We start from the raw sequence: 20,503 nt of genomic DNA on the forward strand, positions 1-20,503 counted from the left end.
TACAGTAATCCAAAAGGCTGTAGGAAGCTTTAATCAACTTTTGTGTTCCTATAGTCTCATTTGCTTGAGAGAGTGTATCAGTTCCTCCTTTTTATGCAAGACTTTTTTTTCAGTAAAATGAAATCAAGTAGTAGCAACTTAGCTTGATGTTTTGCTCTTTTTTTGTAAATGCATACCAGAACACATTTACAAAATAAGAGTTTAATGAAAAATAACTAATGATGACTGATAAATATGTTCATTTAGTAGTGGAAAAATCTCTTGAAACCTGTGTTACAGCTCCAGCCTTGTTGCTGTTTATTTGTAGTTTAAAAACTTTTCTTATGGCATTCCAAAAATGTACTACTTACTGACTGTAAACGGTATAAATGTGTGAAAATGTGCCCTGTCTGGAGTTGGTGACCTATCCATGGTTTGCTCCTGCTAGTGTCAACTGCTGCTGGAGTAGACTTGAACTTCTCAGCTTGTTAAATACTGGAATTTGGAATTACAGTAATCCCTCCTCCATCGCGGGGGTTGAGTTCCAGAACCACCCGCGAAATAAGAAAATCCGCGAAGTAGAAACCATATGTTTATATGGTTATTTTTATATTGTCATGCTTGGGTCACAGATTTGCGCAGAAACACAGGAGGTTGTAGAGAGACAGGAACGTTATTCAAACACTGCAAACAAACATTTGTCTCTTTTTCAAAAGTTTAAACTGACAGATGACAGTTCTGTCTCACAATTAAAAGAATGCAAACATATCTTCCTCTTCAAAGGAGTCCGCGTCAGGAGCAGAGACTGTCATAAAGACAGAGGAAAGCAAACAGATCAATAGGGCTGTTTGGCTTTTAAGTATGCAAAGCACCGCGGCACAAAGCTGTTGAAGGCGGCAGCTCACACCCCCTCCGTCCCCCTAGGTGTGCGAACAGCCCCCCTGCTCAATCCCCCTACGTCAGGATCAGAGAAAGTCAGCGCAAGAGAAAGAGAAAAGTAAGCTGGGTAGCTTCTCAGCCATCTGCCAATAGCGTCCCTTGTATGAAATCAACTGGGCAAACCAACTGAGGAAGCATGTACCAGAAATTAAAAGACCCATTGTCCGCAGAAATCCGCGAACCAGCAAAAAATCTGCGATATATATTTAAATATGCTTACATATAAAATCCGCGATGGAGTGAAGCCGCGAAAGGCAAGGCGCGATATAGCGAGGGATTACTGTATTTATTTAATAATGAGCACAGCATGAAGAATTGATTGATGGTAATTAATATATATAAAGTCTGTGCTGTATCAGGGTATTTTATAAAATACAGTGCTCTGAGATATTGATTTGTTTATGTAGGGTGGTATGTCAAAGGCTAAAAAAAGTGGCAGAAAATGAAGTTCAAGAATTTAAATAAAAGAATATCCATGTTAAAGTTCAACAGGGAAATCAGTTGTTCCTAAATTAAAATGTTCAAAAAACATTGTACTAAGCTACTTCAGTATCAGTTTTAAAAGAAGTACTGAAATGGTTCAGAGATGATGTCCACATGCAATTTATTGATTGGAAAAATATGACAGTTGATCCTTTCAGACTCATGGGAAATGCAAACACAAAAGTGGCATAACATGATAAGAGATGTTGCGTTTTACTTCCTGCTCCTAGTATCACAATAAGGAGTTCTTGTTTTCCTTGAATTTCCTTAATGAATAGTGCGGACGTCATTGCCTTGTAAGTTCATAGCAATAGGCAGTACATATAGTCCCACTGATCACATTACATAATTACTCACTGCGTTTGGAAAAACTATGCAATTTTAGCCCATGGGAGCTGGCTTAAGTTTCTGTACAGTGTTAGTTCTGCATGGTTAAAATCAGACTTTCACATTGATTAATCTGCACTCCTTGCAAGTAACTGGAGAAATGAAATGAATAATGCTGCTTATGAAGGTAGGGCTGCTTTTAATTTATAAAAAATAAGTAACACTAGAAAATGTACTTGAAACCTAATTCTTTCTAAGCAAATAAATATTTGCTGTTTTATTACACAACAGAGTATAAATCCAAAGAGCTATTTGGAACTGAATGTCAGGTAATGTCCTTGTATCGGTGTTTGTATTTGGTAACGAAGTAAAAACAGAAATATTCAAGGAAGACAAAATTGATCATAAATGAATGCAAAGTAAATGTATCACATCAAATGCAGTTAAAGAAAAGTTACTGATCATTTAACTTTACTGTCTACACCCATGAAAATTGTATTTAATTATTTGTTAAATCATTCAGCAAACATAAAATAACTAGTTGGCATTGTAGGTGATATATCATGGAATATTGGTCTAGTGGCTAAATCTAAAGAAGTAAAGAGGTGTCATCTAATTGAAATAATTTCAAAAGAATATAACTGCAGTCCATAATTCTTATGATGTCACTCCTGAAACGCTCACTCAAGGGAGTCATTCTCAACAGTCCCTGGGCAATTATCATGTATACTGATAAAATGCATTGAATTTTTCATTCCAACAGATGGTGTATATACAGCTGGTACTACAACTTAATGAAGGAAACTTTTAAAAAGGAAAAAAGGATGAAAGAGGATATACCAATTTATTGGTGATCAACTGTTTTATAGGTGGAAGCAGCTGATGGTCTAATTATGGGGGGATTTAACTTGGGTCCTGGGAGGCCTAGTTGTTAACCGAGTTTATTTATTTACCTGATTTATTTTTTCTGTCATTTTGCATTAATGAACTTGAATACTATTAGCACTCCATCTATATAATTCTTTTTAATTTCCTGTATTTTTTCTTTTTAAATTGTCCTTTTATTAAGTTGTAGTGTCAGTTTGTCTGTAGCCTCAATTATATGGTTTAGGATTCTCAGCAGCAGTGCTAATGTTTGCAGTGTGCTGTTTGTTGGAATGAAAAATGTTGCACATTGTATTGCTATATGCATTATAAGATATATATCCGAATAGATGGGGCACTGCAAAAGTTATAATACTGAATCCACCCAAAGGAGTGTAAATTCATGCATATGTGTACAGTTTATGTATGTATTTATAGTGTGTATGTATGTGGATTCAGACCCCTTCACATTCTCTACACTTTATTCTGTTGTAGATTTAACTTTAAATGTATATATTTTCCATTTTTGCCACCAATCTACGATCAATAACCCATAAAGACCAAGTGAGAACATGTTATTAAAAAAGTTTGCAATTTTATTAAAAATCTAAAACTGAAATCTTTCTTTCATATAACTAACTACTCAGACCCTTTGCTGTGACACTCAAATTATTGTGAAGTTAAGATCAGGGCAAGGATATAAAACCATTTGTAAAAATGTGATAGTTCTCAGAAGCATAGTGACCTCAATAATTGTGAAACGGAAGACATTTAAGAACAGTCCTGGTAGTTCCAAAGTTGGCCATCCTGCCAAACTGAGTAACTGGATTCTTGGTCATCGACCTGACCAAAGCCATTCTTATCCAATGTTCACTCTTGCAGTGTTTCAGAAAGTTCTTTAATGAGACATGAGAACCTGTCAGAAGGCTGATCATTTCAGCAGCTCTCTAATCAGGTGTTTATGATAGAGTGGCTTACTCTTACTTTGAGTTTGTCAAGTACTGAGAAAAGCGCTATATAAATGTAATGACTTATTATTATTATTAAACCTTATTTAAAGAATTTTAATGGCATATGGAAAAACATTTTCTTATATGACGAGACACAAGTTCAACTCTTTGGGCAGAACTCCAAGGACTGTGTCTGGTGAAGACCCACCTGCCTTTCTGCCTAATATCACCCCTACAATGAAGCCTGATGGTAGTAACATCATGTTATGGGGGACTTCTCAGTGGCAGTGACTTGGAGAAAGTAGATCACAATTGAGGAAAGGATAAATGCAGCCAAATACAGTGAGGTCGTTGAAGACAACCTGCTACAAAGTGCACGCAACCTCAGACGGGGGCCATGGTTTACTTTCCAGAATGACAAACACCTGAAGCATACAGCCAAGACAAAACTGGAGTTGCTTCAGGACAAATCTGACTGTCCAGCCAATGCCCAGTCTTACAACCCCAGAGAATATCTGTGGCTAGACCTGAATATGGTAGTTTACAGATGATTTCCATACAGTCTAATGAAGTTTGAGAGGATCTGCCAGGAAGAATGGTGTAAAACTGCCCAAATCAAGGTGTGCAAAGCTTGTTGAGACCTGCCCGAAAAGAACTGTATTTGCTGCCACAAGGACATCTACAAAGTACATTACTGAAATAAGGGTCTGAACACTTATATGAATGAGAGATTTAAGTTTTGGATTTTTAATACATTTTACAAACCTATCTAAAAACATATTTTCACTTTGTTAGTATGAATTAAGTTTAGATTGATGGGCAAAAATGCCAAATTTATCCGTTTTTAAAATTTAAATCTACAACACAATAAAAGTGTGTAGAAAGTGAAGGGGTCTGAGTAATTTATTTGTATACAATTTAATTCAGAAAATATTCAGACCCCTTCATTTTTTTACATTTTGTTATGTTGCAGCCTAATTCTAAAATTAATTAATTTATTTTTTAATTTTTATCATGCAACACTCAATACCCAAGCATAACGAAGCAAAAACAGGATTTTAGGAATTGTTGCCAATTTATTAAAAACTGAAATATAAAACTGTCTGGCTGAGCAGCCAGCTCTAGGAAGAGTTGTGGTATTTCTAGACTTTTCATTTAAGGATTATGAAGGCAAATGTGCTCTTGAGAACCTTCAATGCTGCTGGAATTTTTTTTAGCCTTCCCCAGATCTGTGAATTGACACACTCTTGTCTCTAAGTTCTGCTGCCAGTTCCTTCAAACTCATGGATTTTTTTGCTCTGAAACACATTGTCAGCTGTGGGGACTTCTTTATAAACAGGTGTGTGCCTTTCCAAATTATGTGCAATCAATTGAATTGATCACATGTGGACTTCAGGCAAGCTCTAGAAACATGGCAATGCTGATCAATAGAATAGGGTGCACCTGAGCCAAATTTCAAGTGTCAGGCAAAGGGTCTGAAGACTTGTCAATTTGATGGTTTAGTTTATTGTTTTTAGTAAATGTACAAAAATTTCTAATATCCTGTTTTCATTTTGACATTCCTGAGTATTAAGTGTTGCCTGAAGTGGAGAAAAATTAATTAAAATAATTTTAGCAGAAGGCACCAATATTATAAAATGTGAAAAAGGGGTCTGAATACTTTCTGAAGCCACTGCTTATGTGTAACATATATAATGGTATATTAGTATAATAACTTGAGAAAACATAATAGACAAAAGAGAGGAAAAAATACTTAACCAATCTAATTATTTTAATATTTCTATTTATTTTAATCATAAAACTGACCTTGGTTTGCAATATAAAGTTGTTTGTCATAGTTAAGCGTGAGAGTGGGGTAGTAATGAATGTACTTGGGGAGACACTGGTTCCAGTCTGTGCTTTAGTACTCGGTTTCATCTTTCTACAAAGCTACTCTACAGGAATCCTTGATTCCCTTCTTGATGGTGGCCTTGATCCAATGTGAAATGCACTGCAAATGTTGCTCCCCAGTATTCACCCTTGTAATTACTTTCTTAGACCTTTGTAAAATGCCACATCTGTATCAGTAGCTTTTATAGTATATCAGCTAGTATAAATACACCACAGATTGTTTTGTTTGGAAAATTTATTACCCATGGAAAAAATTAAAAGTCAGATTTTACACATTCTACAGTCAAGCTTAACCAAAATTTTATAGCAAACCAAAAGTGATGACCTCCAAAAATGTGATGCCCTGTACCCACCATGTGTCTTCAACCTTGGGGCACTGAGGGTAAGTGAGTAAGACACAGACAAGATGTTCCAGAAATAAACAGTTCTTTATTAAAACAAGGTTATATGAAAATATCAGTTCTTATCAAAAGATGAAATAAAGCAAGTTCTTTGAAAAACAAGTCCATCAAAAATCTAAAAACAAACAAAATCAAGGACTTCTCCCCCTTTCATTTTCTTTGAGGCTGTTTCAGGGACCATCAGGATCTTTTCCCACACACACAAAAAAATAAATAAATAAATAAAATAAAATAAACATCCTGCTTACCATATTCATCTCCACTGATTTGTGTTCTATGGGAAGAATAAAAATGTGCGCATCTCCCTCCCCTGCCCACTCATTTATGACTTTTCAGGAGAACCATCACTGACATCAATTTTCTGTTTTTATATGCATCCAGGATTCCTTCACCCAGTCGCAAAGGACTTCACCCGGCTTCCTCCAATTACCAAGCAGGCCTCTAAGCAGTCTGTTTTATGTGGAGTAACCTGGAAAGAATCCTACAAGTCTATGAACCATGGTTGTGAAGTGCCCAGGACTATCCAACCTCTGATTACCCTCTAGTTAATAATCACTTTCAGTATATCTTGGGCCTTTTTTCTCTCTCCAAAATGGCTTCACTGATTTTACTCCTTTCCCTCTCAGTTCGGTGCCTTGTAACTGTACGCTTCCTCACATCCTTTGCAGATTCCTGTTGCACACAATGAAAACATCTGCTGCACCTGCTTCACTGTTTCGCTCTCACTTCTAGAGTTCTTTCTGACAGTACCTTGCAATGCTTAAGTTAAGTGCTGTCATGTAATTTTCCCTAGTCTCTAAATCTATAAATAATTACACAAAGGCAAACACTGTCGCCAAAGTGTGACTTAGAACTCAAATATGCTCCTGGTACCAAAGTTTTACAGTGCATGTTTCACATTTTGTTTGTAGTGTAGCATTCATAACTTGAGTTTGGGAAAAATAACATATCAGATGACCACAGAGTGCCATGTTTGGTAATTTCCAACACTAATCTGCCTTCTCAGATTTCACACCTTTCTTTGTTTTCTTTGTAGTAGGGATAGGGTTTGGAATGAATGAAGACCGAGGTTTTTGTATTTTACATTCCATTAAGTCAACCTGGGCCACTACAGCAGTATTAGATGGAGTTGCTGCACCTCTCAAACCAAACTTCAAACTCTTACATTGTCAGCAGTGGTGTGGACAGACTGTGCAAGCCTGATTAACCTATCCATTTAAAATTTTTACACACATATACTGTAAAATGTTGTATTTTTTTATTTTAAGATGGCTTCCCCAGATGTAAGCATTATATAACTGTAAGATGCAGGCTACTTTCAAAGTTAAAAGAATAATAAAACTAATGGTGGTCTTTCCCTAAAACAGTCTTGTTTAATTTGGGGACATGAATAAGTTTTGGTTGCCAGTTACATGTTTAAATTACAAACTTGATGGAAAAATCAACATTTTTGTGGAATAGCAAAAATACCACTAATTGTGACAAAATATACCATTTTTGCAGCAAAATTGTACTAAACACAAAACATTGGCCATTTCATTGCTAAATTGTGCTTATAAATAGACTCCCAACTTACTTTTAATTTGCTGCTGCTATGTAAATAATGACATGAATTAAGACATACATTATCGGGCAAAATGCTCTCCTTACAGAGAACTTGCATTTACTGAATATTCAAGAACACAGCAAAACATTTTCACAGGCATTTAACAGTTTTTAAAAGTTTGAATGCATTATTGTTATCATTAAAGACTGAGCTATAAATAAACTACAATTTATGTATTTTACTAATGGAAAATTACTTAAATCATATTGTTACAAAGTGTTTGGAGGTGTACTCAAGTAGTTCACCCAGAGATCTCCTCACAATACATACTTAACACAGATTATCACTCGCCCTATAATGCGCTAATAACTTTGATTCTAACATCCAGAATCCACAAAGGCTCAAACCACACACCCTCGACAACTTACAAATCAAATTTTGCCGGAGGCCTCGGACAGTCTTTCTGCAGCTGAATGCATCTCAAACTACTCCTTTATTTCCAAAATGGAAAATTCCACAAAAATCATGACACTGTGTAGTTAAAATTTATGTATGGGTTTTCCAAGTAATTTTGTACTGCTGGGTCTTAAACATTTTAGAAAACATAACATTAATAAGCACCTCTGAATGTTTTTTCAATACTTGTGGCTACAGCCTTCCTAAGAAAACAATATGATTTTTTACAAATAATGGATGATGTACAGTATGCACTTAAATGTGCATATATCTGTCATGTGGGCTAATTCCTTATTCTTTTTAACTGGTTTCTCCAATCATAGCCATCTGCCAGATGAGATGCTTTTGTCCTTATTGGGCCTAAAGATATTGTATGGCTGAGTGTTTCCTAAACATACTAAGTAAGCACACTTTCTTTGTTCAATTGGAGGACTTACTGGAACAAAAGTAAAACTTGCTACCAATCTATTAAATACATTTCCAAGCAGTTAATTTTGTGGTTGCGTGTGTGTGTAAACCATCAATCATGGTTTCATGTTGTACAAATTTAGGGACTCTGATCTTTTATTATACTTCTGACATGATATTAATGTTAGTCTGTATGTGTATTTTTAGTTGAATGACAGTCCTGCATTTTTTTTTCTTCAAACCAGAAAGTTCATACATCACTGTGTCTGCAAGTGAACTTCCTTTATAGCTCTTCAAACATCAAAGAGGTATGCTATTTCTTTCCGGGTACGGAGTGTCATGACAGTATCAGATCAAGTTGTATCTGAGTGGCAGAGAACACTTAAAAGAAAGCTTGAGAAACTTGTAGTCATATTACAGGCCGAGGCAAATGCCAAGAACGTAACTGGTACGGTAAGTGCCAGAAATGTTTTAATTGGAGGGAAAACCAAAACTTAATTCCAAAATTTCCTAAATTAAGTTGCTTGATGCTTTAATTCTCTTATAGTTATTTATTAGCCTTCATTTGCAGCATAGTTCAGATGATTTATGCTTAATAAAAATCATCCTAAATAAGTTGGCAGCAGTGATGGCATTGCCTGCATAATTTCAGCAACAACAACTTATCTTGTGATGCCCCACCCAAAACAAAAGAATGTACAGTAAAATAAATTCACAACTCTGATCATGTTATGGATTAGTGGATCCTCTTGATGTTACTTATATGTGGCATGTACTGAAAAATACGACTTAAATGAAAAATAACCAGTGGCACTTTTCTTTTTTTTTTACTCTGAGAAACAATATCAGTCCCTTTTAGACTGGAATTCTAAAAAAAAAAAAAAAAATGACATCTCATATTTTTCAAAGTTATTTATTATCCTTTAATTATTTTATGTGTCTGCATGATTATGGATATACTCATTTTTGAGTTTAATATCAAGATAAAAAAAAATGTTTTGGTTTTTATTGATGCAAGAATTTTTTTGTTGAATTTGGTGTTTTAAAATGGAAATATGTATGCCATTTTTACATAAATTTCTTCAGAGGAATACAATCAGGAGATTTACAAAGGTGATCCTCTACGAATCCGTAATTCCTTATCCACAAAGGGATGATATTAGGCAGGTGATGAGCAGTGCCTGGTTTTCCCCAGATATAGTGCTTTCAATATTTGTCTCTTTTAGACTAGAGATTTGATTTTCCTTGTGCCATTAGAGTCCTTTAAATGCCGTTTGGCAAACACCAAGTGGGAGTTAGCCACCCTACTATAAATGCTTAATTGATGGAGTGGTGCTGAAGTGGCCGTCCTTCTAACAGGTTCTCCCTATCTCACTTAAGGACCTCTGAGGCCCTTTTAGAGAGGACTGTTTGGTTTGTGGCCAGCTCCCTGACCAAACCCCCTTCCTGCCTGATTACTTAGTTTGGCCAGATGGCCGGCTCTAGGCATCTAGGGTTGTGGCGATTCCAAACTTCTTCTGTTTCACAATTACTGAGGCAGCTATGCTTCAGAGAGCATTTGCAACATTTCAGATGGTTTTTATACACTTCTCCTGATCTATGCTTCGTCACAATATTGATTGCAGAGGTCTACAAAGTTTTTTGGACTCCATGGCTTGGTTTTTGTCCTGACATGTGTGAATTGTGGGTATATCAGTGCCTTTCTAAACAATGTCCAGTCAATTCAGTTTCCCACAGGTGAACTCCAGTCAAGTTCTAGACACATCTCAAGAATAATTAAATCAAATACCTGACCATAATTTGAAGTGCATCTTATACTGAATACTTTTATAAATGAGAAATTTAACTTTTTGATTTTTAATAAATTTGTAAACCTTTTTGCTTCACTTTGTTGTTATGGGTTATTGAGTGCAGATTGATGGGCAAAAATGGTACATTTATCTGTTTTAAAACAAACTCTACAACACAAAGTGTTCATAAGTGAAGGAGTCTGAATACTTTCTGAATACACTGTATTTTTCATGACAGATGGTGTGCAAACATGCTTAGGAATTCTCTTTGTTGAGGTTTTGTGCATAGTAGACAGAGTTAAAGCCATATACTTGCACTGGCGGGTTCTTTGGCAAGCAGGCAAAAAAAAGGCTGTATTATGAAGATAATACAGGGTTAAGCGTCTCTTGGATAGATGTAGCTATCTTCCAAGTCTTTTGTAAAAATAGCACTTTATTTGAATTAAGGGTGCATTAGTAAAATAGGAAAGTTTTAGTTTTTTTCTTTAATGTTTAGTAACAATAATAGGCAATCCTTTCAGCTGTTAATTGGCCTATGCAAAGTGGTGTTCTTTTCAGGCATTCTTACCAACACTCCAAAGAAAAAGCCACCCACCAGGAAACGCGTCTCTGAGAGAGTGCCCTCTTAATCCTTTATTATTCAGACTCCATTGTTTCTTTGCAACACAATAATGCAAGTGTGCACAATTTAGGATGAATATAGTAAAACTGTACCCTTGTGTAATAATTTAACTTAAAAGTGTGTATTTTGTAATAATAATATAATTGTTTCTTCATTTTAAATATAAAGAAATTATGTAACAATTTAGAATTCACAATTTAGGGTGAATTCCCATGCTTCTTGGATAGGGTCCAGTCCCCAGTTGATCCTGTATTGGATTCTTGTTATATGGAAAATGTAAGAATTGGTTACAAAACCTGTGTGGCACTAGTACCATTATCAGAGCAAAGTGAAGTAAAAGGTACAAATGAAAAAATGGTTAATTATAGTTGTGAACATTAAAATCTCAGTCTAAAATCAATACACTGATTTAAAAAATTCATCTTATATACACTGGCACTGACATCAAAATAGTAACACCTCAAAAGCATATTTGTTTGTCTGTGTGTATACTTGTCAACACCAATTGTGCAGGTCAGTGCTGATTCAAAAATCTTGGAAAGTTTTTCCCTTGTGCTCTATAGTCAGTTTCTGGCCTGCTAGGGCTCAGCATAGGGCACCTTCATTAATCTCTGACAGATATACCAGCTCAGTCAAGCACCTCATATGCCACTGTTCCCAAAGTAGGTTATGCTTGAATGGATATCTGCCTGAAGTGATGGGAGCTTCCCCTTTTGTCTTTACAGGATGAAAGTTTAAGTTACTTACTTTTTTTTTTTTTTTTTTTTTTTACTGTCAAGCAGGGTAAAGCTATAACCACAAAACTGGGGCTGTAATGGTTTTAATTCGTCTGTTTTTTCATAACCATAATACTGCTCTCAACATAATATTGTTGCTTTATTTCCATCATAATTTTATCCACTGTGTATTGCCAAACGTGAGGTAAGTTTCTTCTATGCCTAACACTTTTTTTCTATGGGCTGAATTGCTGCATATTCTAAACTAGAAAGAGATGTCTTTAGAATTTTCAACTACTTACGCACGACTTGTCCCACCGGTGGGACACTGCCATATTTCAAAGTTGTTTGTGTACATTGTAATAAACCCATGTGGCAATGGTAAAAATGGTATTTTTACATATAAGTTTCCATGTTGCCTGCACTCTTTCATTATTCTATGCGATTTGCACAGGTATACCCTGAAGCAAAGAGTGCATTACAGCCAAGTTAATCCGCTTTTATCAAATATCCCACCTATGTTGAGCCACATACCATTGTATAGCTGAGATTCAGGGCATTCTAATGTATGGTTGTCTATGATTAGTCATTTGTACCATATATTATGTATGTCACAGCTCAACTTTAATCACTGTTATACATAAAGCTTTAGTCAGTTTCTAAGCAAATTTTTGACTTTATTAAGAACAACGTGTTTGATGAAGGACTCAAGGCTACGTTTGATTTGTAAGTTCTGCTTAGTATGACTTTGAAGCATTGCATCGTGTAATTTTTCAGATCAGACGTCACAGGTTCATTTATTATATCTACAGTCTGTCTGACGCACGTTGACTCTGTTAATTTTCCAAGCAGCGCTTTTTCAGTTTCAGTTTAGAGTACAATAGCAATTTTTCTCAGCAAACCAACGAGTACTTGTTGGGTCGACTACATGCTCAATATTAGCCTCATTATGTTTTATGCAAGGATCCCCCAAACCCCACCCACCCACTGCCCAATCAAATGTCATTGTATCACGCCACTCACATCACTGTGTCGCAAGCACATTTGAAACTAGAAAATAAAAATACAGTGATCCCTCGCTATATCGCGCTTCGCCTTTCGCGGCTTCACTCCATCGCGGATTTTATATGTAAGCATATTTAAATATATATCGCGGATTTTTCGCTGCTTCGCGGGTTTCTGCGGACAATGGGTCTTTTAATTTCTGGTATATGCTTCCTCAGTTGGTTTGCCCAGTTGATTTCATACAAGGGACGCTATTGGCAGATGGCTGAGAAGCTACCCAACTTACTTTCTCTCTCTCTCTCTCTCTTGCGCTGATGTAGGGGGGTGTGAACAGGGGGGCTGTTCGCACACCTAGACGATAGGGACGTTGCTACCTTCTGTGTGCAGCTGCTTCCTGAAGGACATGCTGCACGGTGCTTCGCATACTTAAAAGCTCAAAGGGCACGTATTGATTTTTGACTTTGTTTTTCTCTGGCTCTCTCTCTCTCTCTTCCTGCTCCTGACGGAGGGGGGTGTGAGCTGCCGCCTTCAACAGCTTTGTACCGGCGGTGCTTCGCATACTTAAAAGCCAAACAGTCCTATTGATTTTTTTTTGACTGCTTGCTTTGTTCTCTCTCTCTCTCCTGACGCGCACTCCTTTGAAAAGGAAGATATGTTTGCATTCTTTTAATTGTGAGACAGAACTGTCATCTCTGTCTTGTCATGGAGCACAGTTTAAACTTTTGAAAAAGAGACAAATGTTTGTTTGCAGTGTTTGAATAACGTTCCTGTCTCTCTACAACCTCCTGTGTTTCTGCGCAAATCTGTGACCCAAGCATGACAATATAAAAATAACCATATAAACATATGGTTTCTACTTCGCGCATTTTCTTATTTCGCGGGTGGCTCTGGAACGCAACCCCCGCGATGGAGGAGGGATTACTGTAACACTGTTTCAGCTTGTGATTTGATCACAGTGTAATCCACATCCCTGTTCCATCGAAGGGATAGAGAACACTGTGCTGTGCAGTTTTTTGTTTTTTTTTTTTTTTTTGGCTCACTTCACCCCTGGCTCCCCAACCAGTGGCACCCCCCAGAGAAGGGAGAAATGAGTGCAAAAACAAAAGGAAAAAATTGAATAGAGGCTGGGGGGGTTAAGTTGGTGGATAAAAAGTTCCGCAAGGCTGTGTCAATCCCTTTGTTGGCATCGTGAGGCAAAACTTTGTGGGAATATAAAGCGTTTCTTGTGGGTTTTTTTTTTTTTCTAAAAAATAAGTGCATCCTAAAATGTCTTTGGTCATGTACTGTAAAATCCAGTTTTTTCGAGAGAAATCCCTAAAGCACCACATTTTTGGGGTTTGATTTTTAGTTGATGTTGTGTAAACAAAGGTTTTTAATCATATAAATACTTTTCTTTTAAATATTTAAGTTGTGTATTCTCTGTTCTTCAGCCATTTGTGGCTCTTTTTTACATAAAGTACTAGCCATTTATTTTTTGGGTTTGTAATTATGCCACAATAATGCCAAAAAATCCCCTTGGTACAGAAGGGCTTATCCTAAAGGCACAAGACCATTTTTAAGAATATAGACTGCTGCACTGCATGTTGGTTGCAAACTCTGTTTGGTGATCAAGTTTGAAAGAGTAACAGTTGGAGTTCTAGTTGTACAATTACCATTTAATTGATGCGGCATCTAGTACAGGGGTGGGCAAATTCATTCCTGGAGGGCCGCAGTGGCTGCAGGTTTTTGTTCCAACCCAATTGCTTAATAAGAAGCACTTATTGCTCTAGAAATTCTTCTGCTTCATTTTAGTTATCTCCATCATTAAGATTATGAATCCTTATTGCTTATTTAAGTCTTAAACAGCTGCATTCTTGGTTTTTAATTGCTCCTTATTATCAATAAGATGCAAATGACAAAAGAAACCAGCAGTTATCCATTTTGCTTGTTACCCTTTACACCTGTGTGTATTTATCGTGCACTATTTGGTTTAATTAAATACTTGGAAGGAAAGAGAAGAGAAAAAAGTGAAGGATTGAGAATTACCCGTCCGTTTTACACTTCAAAGTATTTGGATGATATCCTTAGAATGGAAAAAAAAAATCTAGGATATGAGAATGACTTGACATAGCAGAGTTAAAGCACTAATAAGCCATGAAATGTAATTATTGGCAAGGATTGTTTTCTAATTAAGCAACTGGGTTGGAACAAAAACCTGCAGCCACTGCGGCCCTCCAGGAATGAATTTGCCCACCCCTGATCTAGTACACCACTCATTTATTTCTCTGCATGTTCATGTGCCAAGCTCCTGAACAGCAATGCTAATTTTTTTCTTTTTACGCATAGCTTGTAGGTATGCAGGCAGTACAAAATTAAATGGTTCCAGTTTGACTAGTTTAAATTAAATGTTATACCAAAGGGATTAATAAAGTATCTATCTATCTATCTATCTATCTATCTATCTATCTATCTATCTATCTATCTATCTATCTATCTATCTATCTATCTATCTATCTATCAAAGGGATCGGTTAAAAGGTACAAACATGCAAAGTACAAGTAATGGATTGAATACGGTATTGTAAAATAGTTGAATATTGTGCAAGACAAAAGTGGAACTCTGTCTTTCTGGTATAAGATTCAGATATCAGCTGTAGTGTCTGTGTGGTTAGGAAGTTTATTTTTTTTGGTCCATTGGATGCAAAAATAGTGGCATAGGTTTTTTCAATGAAGTTTTTAGAGGTATACAGTAATGCATACAGCTACATATGAATGCATACGTTTTAAAGGGATGGACAAATGGTAAATGCATATAGTAGTCTAGTGGGCTACCAGCTTTAAACACCTGTTAGTCCAGGTATGCTTTCTGGTTGCTCAACTTTTTGTATATGAGATGGGGAGTTATCTGCAACTTTTTCCAGCAACATTTATTTGTAAACTTTTGCTATACAACTATGCCTAGTACTCTTATATTCTACCCCAATATAAACACAATCTGGATTTTGGAAAAGATTTTTTCAGTAATGGATGATTTTGAAATGATTTTGTTATTTTGATGTGTGGTTCTTTTTCCAATGTAACCAAAAATACAATGTAACCAAAAATATCTTATCAAGAAATAATGGAATACTGTATTAATATTGTATTCTCATTTTATTTTCAGACTTCACCAATTAATTTCTCTGTGGAAAACATTATTTGTGACCTTCAAAGTTATTCTGAAGTGCAGTGTGCCCTTTATAGTGTCATCCACCTTTAGATGACCACAGTCAGTGATCTGTAGATACAGCTGCATTAAAATTTGTCATGCTTAAACCATTAAGTGGGTTCTTATGTTGGTAATGAAGAGGTTTATGCCTGAAAAGCATGTTCACATTCTGTAGTGTTTGGGCGAATAATAAGGAACATTTTCACAACCTCCAGCATAGCAGAGAGGGAGGCATTGTTTCCTTTTTAGGAGTCCTGAGTACATATTTTTTAATGGTCAGCATCTTACTTTTTTTTTATAAGATTCCTTTCGTGTCCTGTCCAAGACTGCATAAGGTAAGATGTGTTTGTAATAGAGTGTTCTGACTTCCAAAGGTTAATGGCAATTTCATAAAGCCGAGCCCTTGAAAATGTGTTACAGGAGCATTGGTGAAACATTCAAAAACCATAATATTTAGACAACAAGCTACTGAATATTTCAGGTCATTTTCACAGATGTAGAAAGCCCTGTCAGTTAAAGAGTTACCTGTTACATCAGTCTACATTTTTGTTTTCACTAAACTGTTTTTATTGTTTTGCTTTGCCACACACACATCTATCTTAATTTTGAATGTTTTTCGTGTTTTAGTGTTCCTTTCACCAAACCAAGCCAACTCTATTCTGCAAAGGTTTCCTCGGGCAAACAGTTTTCTTGAAGAAATCAAGCAAGGCAACCTTGAACAAGAATGTCGTGAGGAAATCTGCAGCTATGAGGAAGCCAGAGAGGCTTTCGAAAATGATGAGAAAACGGTAAGGGAAGAAAAAAAGTGGGGGAAAGAAGTCTAGTTTTTTTTTATATTTATTTCCTTAGTTTTAGGTGAGAAACTAAGCAGAAAAAAATCCAAGAGGTTTGTCTAGCAACAGTGTAACATGAGATTGAGCAATAACAAGTCTGTAATGCAAAACTATTCTAGCGCTATCAGGTTGCATGCTCCAGCCACAAATTCTTGATTGATGCCCTGTGACTTGACCATTTCAGGATATTACCATAGATGTTTTTAAGAAATGCCTATGTACCTTTGTCTTAGGGGTTGTTGTCTTGCCGGAAAACATCTCCCAAGGTGCAGGTTTCATGCAGACTGCATCATTTCCTCCAGGATTTCCCTGTATTTTGCTGCATTCATTGTACCGTAGATCCTCACAAGCCTTCCAGGGCCTGCTACAGAAAAGCATCCCCACTGATTCTGCCATCACCATGCTATACATTGTGGATGGTGCATTTTTGTGCAGTGTTTGCCTTATGCCAAACCTAGTGTACTTCAACTAAAAACCTCAATTTTCATTTCATTAGACCATAGAACCTTTTTCAAGCTGTCTTCTGAATCTCCGATATGCTTTCTGACGAACACTGCCCAAGTTGTTTTGAGAGTTTATTTTCTAACAGTGACTTTCTCTTTGCCACTCTCTCATAAATCCGTGGCCTGGTGAAGCACCCAGGCAACAGTTGTTATACAGTGCATCCAGAAAGTATTCACAGCACATCACTTTTTCCACATTTTGTTATGTTACAGCCTTATTCCAAAATGGATTAAATTCATTTTTTTCCTCCGAATTCTACACACAACACCCCATAATGACAATGTGAAAAATGTTTACTTGAGGTTTTTGCAAATTTATTAAAAATAAAATAACTGAGAAATAACATGTATATAAGTATTCACAGCCTTTGCTCAATACTTTGTTGATGCATGTTGGCAGCAATTACAGCCTCAAGTCTTTTTGAATATGATGTCACAAGCTTGGCACACCTATCCTTGGCCAGTTTTGCCCATTCCTCTTTGCAGCACCTCTCAAGCTCCATCAGGTTGGATGGGAAGCGTCGGTGCACAGCCATTTTAAGATCTCTCCAGAGATGTTCAACCGGATTCAAGTCTGGGCTCTGGTTGGGTCACTCAAGGACATTCACAGAGTTGTCCTGAAGCCACTCCTTTGATATCTTGGCTATGTGCTTAGGGTCATTGTCCTGCTGAAAGATGAACCGTCACCCCAGTCTGAGGTCAAGAGTGCTCTGGAGCAGGTTTTCATCCAGGATGTCTCTGTACATTGCTGCAGTCATCTTTCCCTTTATCCTGACTAGTCTCCTAGTCCCTGCTGCTGAAAAACATCCCCACAGCATGATGCTGCCACCACCATGCTTCACTGTAGGGATGGTATTGGCCTGGTGATGAGCGGTGCCTGATTTCCTCCAAACGTGACGCCTGACATTCACACCAAAGAGTTAAATCTTTGTCTCCTCAGACCAGAGAATTTTCTTTTTCATGGTCTGAGAGTCCTTCAGGTACCTTTTGGCAAACTCCAGGTGGGCTGCCATGTGCCTTTTACTAAGGAGTGGCTTCCATCTGGCCACTCTACCATACAGGCCTGATTGGTGGATTGCTGCAGAGATGGTTGTCCTTCTGGAAGTTTCTCCTCTCTCCACAGAGGACCTCTGGAGCTCTGACAGAGTGAACATCGGGTTCTTGGTCACCTCCCTGACTAAAGCCCTTCTCCCCCGATCACTCTAGGAAGAGTCCTAGTGGTTTTGAACTTCTTCTAAATACGGATGATGGAGGCCACTGTGCTCATTGGGACCTTCAAAGCAGCAGAAATGTTTCTGTAACCTTCCCCAGATTTGTGCCTCGAGACAATTCCTTTGACTTCATGCTTGGTTTGTGCTCTGACATGAACTGTCAACTGTGGGACCTTATATAGACAGGTGTGTGCCTTTCCAAATCATGTCCAATCAACTGAATTTACCACAGGTGGACTCCAATTAAGCTGCAGAAATATCTCAAGGATGATCAGGGGAAACAGGATGCACCTGAGCTCAATTTTGAGCTTCATGGCAAAGGCTGTGAATACTTATGTACATGTGCTTTCTCAATTTTTTTTATTTTTAATAAATTTGCAAAAATCTCAAAACGTTTTTCACGTTGTCATTATGGGGTGTTGTGTGTAGAATTCTGAGGAAAAAAATGACTTTAATCCATTTTGGAATATGGCTGTAACATAACAAAATGTGGAAAAAGTGATGTGCTGTGAATACTTTCCGGATGCACTGTATATACAGTCTCTTCAATCTCAGCCACTGTAGCTTGTAAGTCCTTCAGAGTTGTTACAGCTCTCTTGGTGGCCTCCGTCGCTAGTCATCTTCCATATTCTAGGCAGATTTACAACTGTTCCATATTTATTCCATTATTTAATGTTTGATGTAGCTGTACTCCAAGGGCTATTCAGTGATTGTATCCATCCCTGACTTGTGTTTTTTGAACCACTTTTTCAGGTAGTTGCCTGGAGTGTTGTTTTATGTTTATTGCGTAGGTTATGCCACCATCCTAACTCACCATATGCTGGACCCTCTAGATACAGTAGCCTTTATTCTACAATCAATTGAAGCCCCTGACTACAGACATGATGTCCTTTTAACTAATTAGGTGACTTCTAAAACTAATTGGACACACCAATTATGATTGGTGTAGAAGAGTATTTTTCTGTTTACCAGTGTCACAAAAGACAAATTAAATCCACAGCAGTTGAATTCTATAAAAAGTGGAAACTTACAAGCTGGTGAATATGTTTTCATAGGTACTTTATATAATAGACCAGAACAGTTTGTCTTTTGGTCATGCTTTTGCTTTCCCAGGTAGAGCTAAAAGCCTGATGCTTCCTTGTTTAAAGAGCTACAGGTCAGGTCAGGCTGGGGAGCAAGCAGACACACGGTCCAGTCTCACCCTCCGGAAATGACCATCTATTTGTTGCAGCCAGGTGTTACATGGGCATCCCCTTGGCCTGGTACAGCCACTCTGGTCCTCAACAATGAGGATCCTGTGAGCCGGATCACCCTCAAGGAATTGCGCCACATGGCCGTAGTGCCATAACTGACGCTCTTAAATAACAGCCTCAAAACTGGAAACATTGTCTACAGCCATAATATTACATTTATAACAATTATGAAAAACAGTAGCAATCCCACCACCCCAACCTGCAATTCTAGGTGAGCTAAAAAAAAGTTACAATCAGGAGGAGAAAGATTGTGGAGAGAAACTGAATCACCTGTACTTAACCAAATCTCTGACATAAGTCCAGGTTGTGGGATGTAAAAATGTCATTTAAAAGAAAAGATTTATTGGCTACGGACCAAACATTCATTAAGGACATCTTTATGAAGCCTTTTGATAGTGTTTCACCGTCTGTTTGATTGGTCTTTATCATGGTGAGTGTTTCAGTGAATGAACGTTATCAAAAGTTAACTCTTCCTCCCCTCACACTTGATTCAACAAGAGGATATTCAGGAGAAGAACAGAAGGTAGGAATAAAACTGACAGTCAGGGAACCGGAGGATATAATCCAGCACAGCCTCTGACGAAATCTGCAGTGTATATAGTGGGGGCGTCTCATAATTCCTAGAGCAAGACAGTGATTTTTTTAATCTAGCTCCCAGGCAAGGCCTCTAGTTCAAACTCGTCAGATCAACCAATGAATATAAACCAAAAGCAGCCACCACTACTTTAAATACATGGAAAAATCATACATAATATTGCATCACTTACTTCTAAATATAAAGGGGAGAGGAAGATCCTCCTACCTGGACTAACAAATGTAGGAACTGCTGAACTAGGCAAAAGTTGCTTAAAACAAACAGCACATGATATTGATAATTCATTTATGAAAGAAACATTATGGAATACTAATTGTTTCATGAGGAAACACTGGTGTCTCAGTATTGGACTCAACACCTGCTTATACAAGCTTAAGGAGCAATGACTACAAACAGACTTTTCCTATTGTAATTGCAAAGTCCCACAGTTCCCCTAGCAGAACAAATTCAGTGACATTTACCGATTATCAAGCATGAGCCATTCCTACCTTAATATCTTTACTTTATAATGATTGTTCTATGTCAGGTTCTGTGCTTGGGTGCTCG

At 37.2% G+C, this 20,503-nt stretch overlaps 1 protein-coding gene across 3 annotated transcripts in view; it reads left to right on the plus strand.

Moving 5' to 3' along the window:
- The window catches only part of prrg1 (proline rich Gla (G-carboxyglutamic acid) 1), a 91,812-nt gene that overhangs the window by 63,988 nt on the left and 7,321 nt on the right, over positions 1-20,503 (plus strand). For 2 of the 3 annotated variants that reach the window (XM_028799721.2, XM_028799722.2), the window contains exon 3: positions 16,190-16,350. In XM_028799721.2, the coding sequence (XP_028655554.1) occupies positions 16,190-16,350 (161 nt within the window). Of the gene's footprint in view, positions 1-1,833; positions 1,916-16,189; positions 16,351-20,503 lie in introns of those variants that run through there. The other variant, XM_051926136.1, reaches the window with a different exon arrangement.

The sequence above is a fragment of the Erpetoichthys calabaricus genome, chromosome 4 (genome assembly GCF_900747795.2).
Source record: "Erpetoichthys calabaricus chromosome 4, fErpCal1.3, whole genome shotgun sequence".
Taxonomy (NCBI): Eukaryota; Metazoa; Chordata; class Cladistia; order Polypteriformes; family Polypteridae; genus Erpetoichthys; species Erpetoichthys calabaricus.